At 38.6% G+C, this 1983-nt stretch overlaps 1 protein-coding gene across 1 annotated transcript; it reads left to right on the top strand.

The window, feature by feature from the left end:
* The first annotated feature begins 729 nt into the window (after nucleotides 1–729).
* Nucleotides 730–1536, top strand: LOC110902190. Its single transcript, XM_022148905.1, has one exon. It carries the CDS (start codon nucleotides 730–732, stop codon nucleotides 1534–1536), a length of 807 nt encoding a protein of 268 aa, XP_022004597.1.
* Nucleotides 1537–1983: the final 447 nt, after the last annotated feature.

Genomic DNA, 1983 nt, shown 5'->3' with positions numbered 1-1983 from the left:
TATGATGGACAATGGATGATGGTGTTATGGTGGTGGTGGGTGGTGGATGAAGTGTGAGAGAGGTGGTGTGCCAAGGGATGAGTTGCAATGAAACCAAGCACTCTTATTTATAGGCTGAACAGAAGGCTGGGCACGGCCCCGTGTCCGCTGGGCACGGCCCCGTGCCTGTCTCACACTCTCTCTCTTCATTAATTGTAATTCGCAATTACAATTAATGCGCCTGCTGTACTTTCGCCACGCCCCTGTGTTCACTGGACACGGCCCCGTGGTGGGCAATAGAAGCTTCTATAGGTTTGTCTTTTCTGCTGCTTCTTGGGCACGGCCCCGTGCTGGCTGAGCACGGGGCGTGTTCAGTCTTCTGCCTTCTCTATTTTGCTTGGGAGGATGCTGTTGAGGGGTCGGGCAATCCACTTTTGTTCCTTTTCTTGTATTTATGTTAGATTTAGCTGTCTTTTTGCTTCTTTTGTGAATTTGAGCTCATTTAATCCTGAAAATACAAAAGGAAGACAAAAACACTCTTTTTCCAACATTAGTACTAAAAAAGGGTTAGTTTTATGCCTCATTTGATGTAATTTATATGTTGCATTTTACACACATCAACATGTTTCCCTCAATCATTAGAGTACTTGAATATGTTAAAGTGAATGCTTCAACCCTTCTTCTCAAAATCAAGCAATCAAGATGCTAGCTTTTTTGAGCTCATTTGAATTTGTTTTTTATTTGCATCTGATGTTACACATTTTGGGGCTCACGGATGTGTTGTCACGAGCTCTACAAAGAAAAGATCAAGATATTTTAGAAGTTGTGTTACTGGTGGAAACTACTAGAGGAAAATTGCAAGATTTCAGAGAAAGTGGGTTTGATCAACTTCTCGAGAAAATCCATTTGTTTTGTGCAAAACATGATATTCAAACCGTGGACATGGCTGGAAATTATATCAATGACACAGGTTACAGACCCAAAAGACAAAGGTACAATCTCACCAATCAGCATTATTATAATTTTGAGTGTTTCAATACTGTTGTCGATATGGAAATTCAAGAATTTGGTGATCGCTTTAATGAAATTAACACGGAATTACTTCAAAACATGTCTGCTTTCATCCCATATGACTCTTTTTCTAAGTTTGATGCATCAAAGTTAATGAGATTGTGTGAGTTTTATCCGTATGATTTTGATAATGGGGAGAAAATTGTTCTTTCACATCAACTTGGCTTGTACATCGATAGCGTGCGAAAAGACAAGAGATTTGCTAACTTGAAGGGTATTGCTGATCTTGCTAGAGTTATGGTGGAAACAAAGAATCATATCAATTTTCATTTGGTGTATCGATTATTAAAGCTAACATTGGTTTTGCCTGTTGCAACTGCAACCGTCGAGAGATGTTTTTCAGCAGTGAAGATAGTAAAGACAAATTTGCGCAATCGGATTGGTGAAGACTTTTGGAATGCTTGTGTAATTTTTAGTGTTGAAAAAGAAGCACTTGAAAGTGTCACGAACGAAGCTGTGATCGACCGTTTTCAAAAGATGAAATAACGTAGAGGACAATTATAATCAATTTTTTCTTTTATTATATCTAATGAACTATTTTGTTTTATTATATCTAATGAAGTTGGTTGCTTTGATTTATTTATGAGGTTTATGTAATGTAATTCTTTTGACCCAAGCTATTTTGGATTGACCTTTCTAGTCTGGTCGATTCTAGGCGGACTTATTTTTGGCACCCACTGACTAAAATTCCTGGATCCGCCACTGCCCGCCTCTTAATAAATTAAATGTATATTTTTAAATTAAAAAAAAAACAAATTGTTCATCACCACCACCAATCGCCACCGGCGAATTCGTTCTCACCAGTACACCACTGTCGTTAATCCCCTACAACAAATCTCCTTCTTCATTAAGCCCCTTTATTTATGCCCTCTCATCTCCTTCTTCATCTTCTTTGTTAGTTTTCTGCCACCATTGAAAACCTGCTACTCGACG

The sequence above is a fragment of the Helianthus annuus genome, chromosome 13 (genome assembly GCF_002127325.2).
Source record: "Helianthus annuus cultivar XRQ/B chromosome 13, HanXRQr2.0-SUNRISE, whole genome shotgun sequence".
NCBI classification, from domain to species: domain Eukaryota; kingdom Viridiplantae; phylum Streptophyta; class Magnoliopsida; order Asterales; family Asteraceae; genus Helianthus; species Helianthus annuus.
Note: the sequence above shows the minus strand (reverse complement) of the source record. Positions and strands in the feature narration are given on the sequence as shown.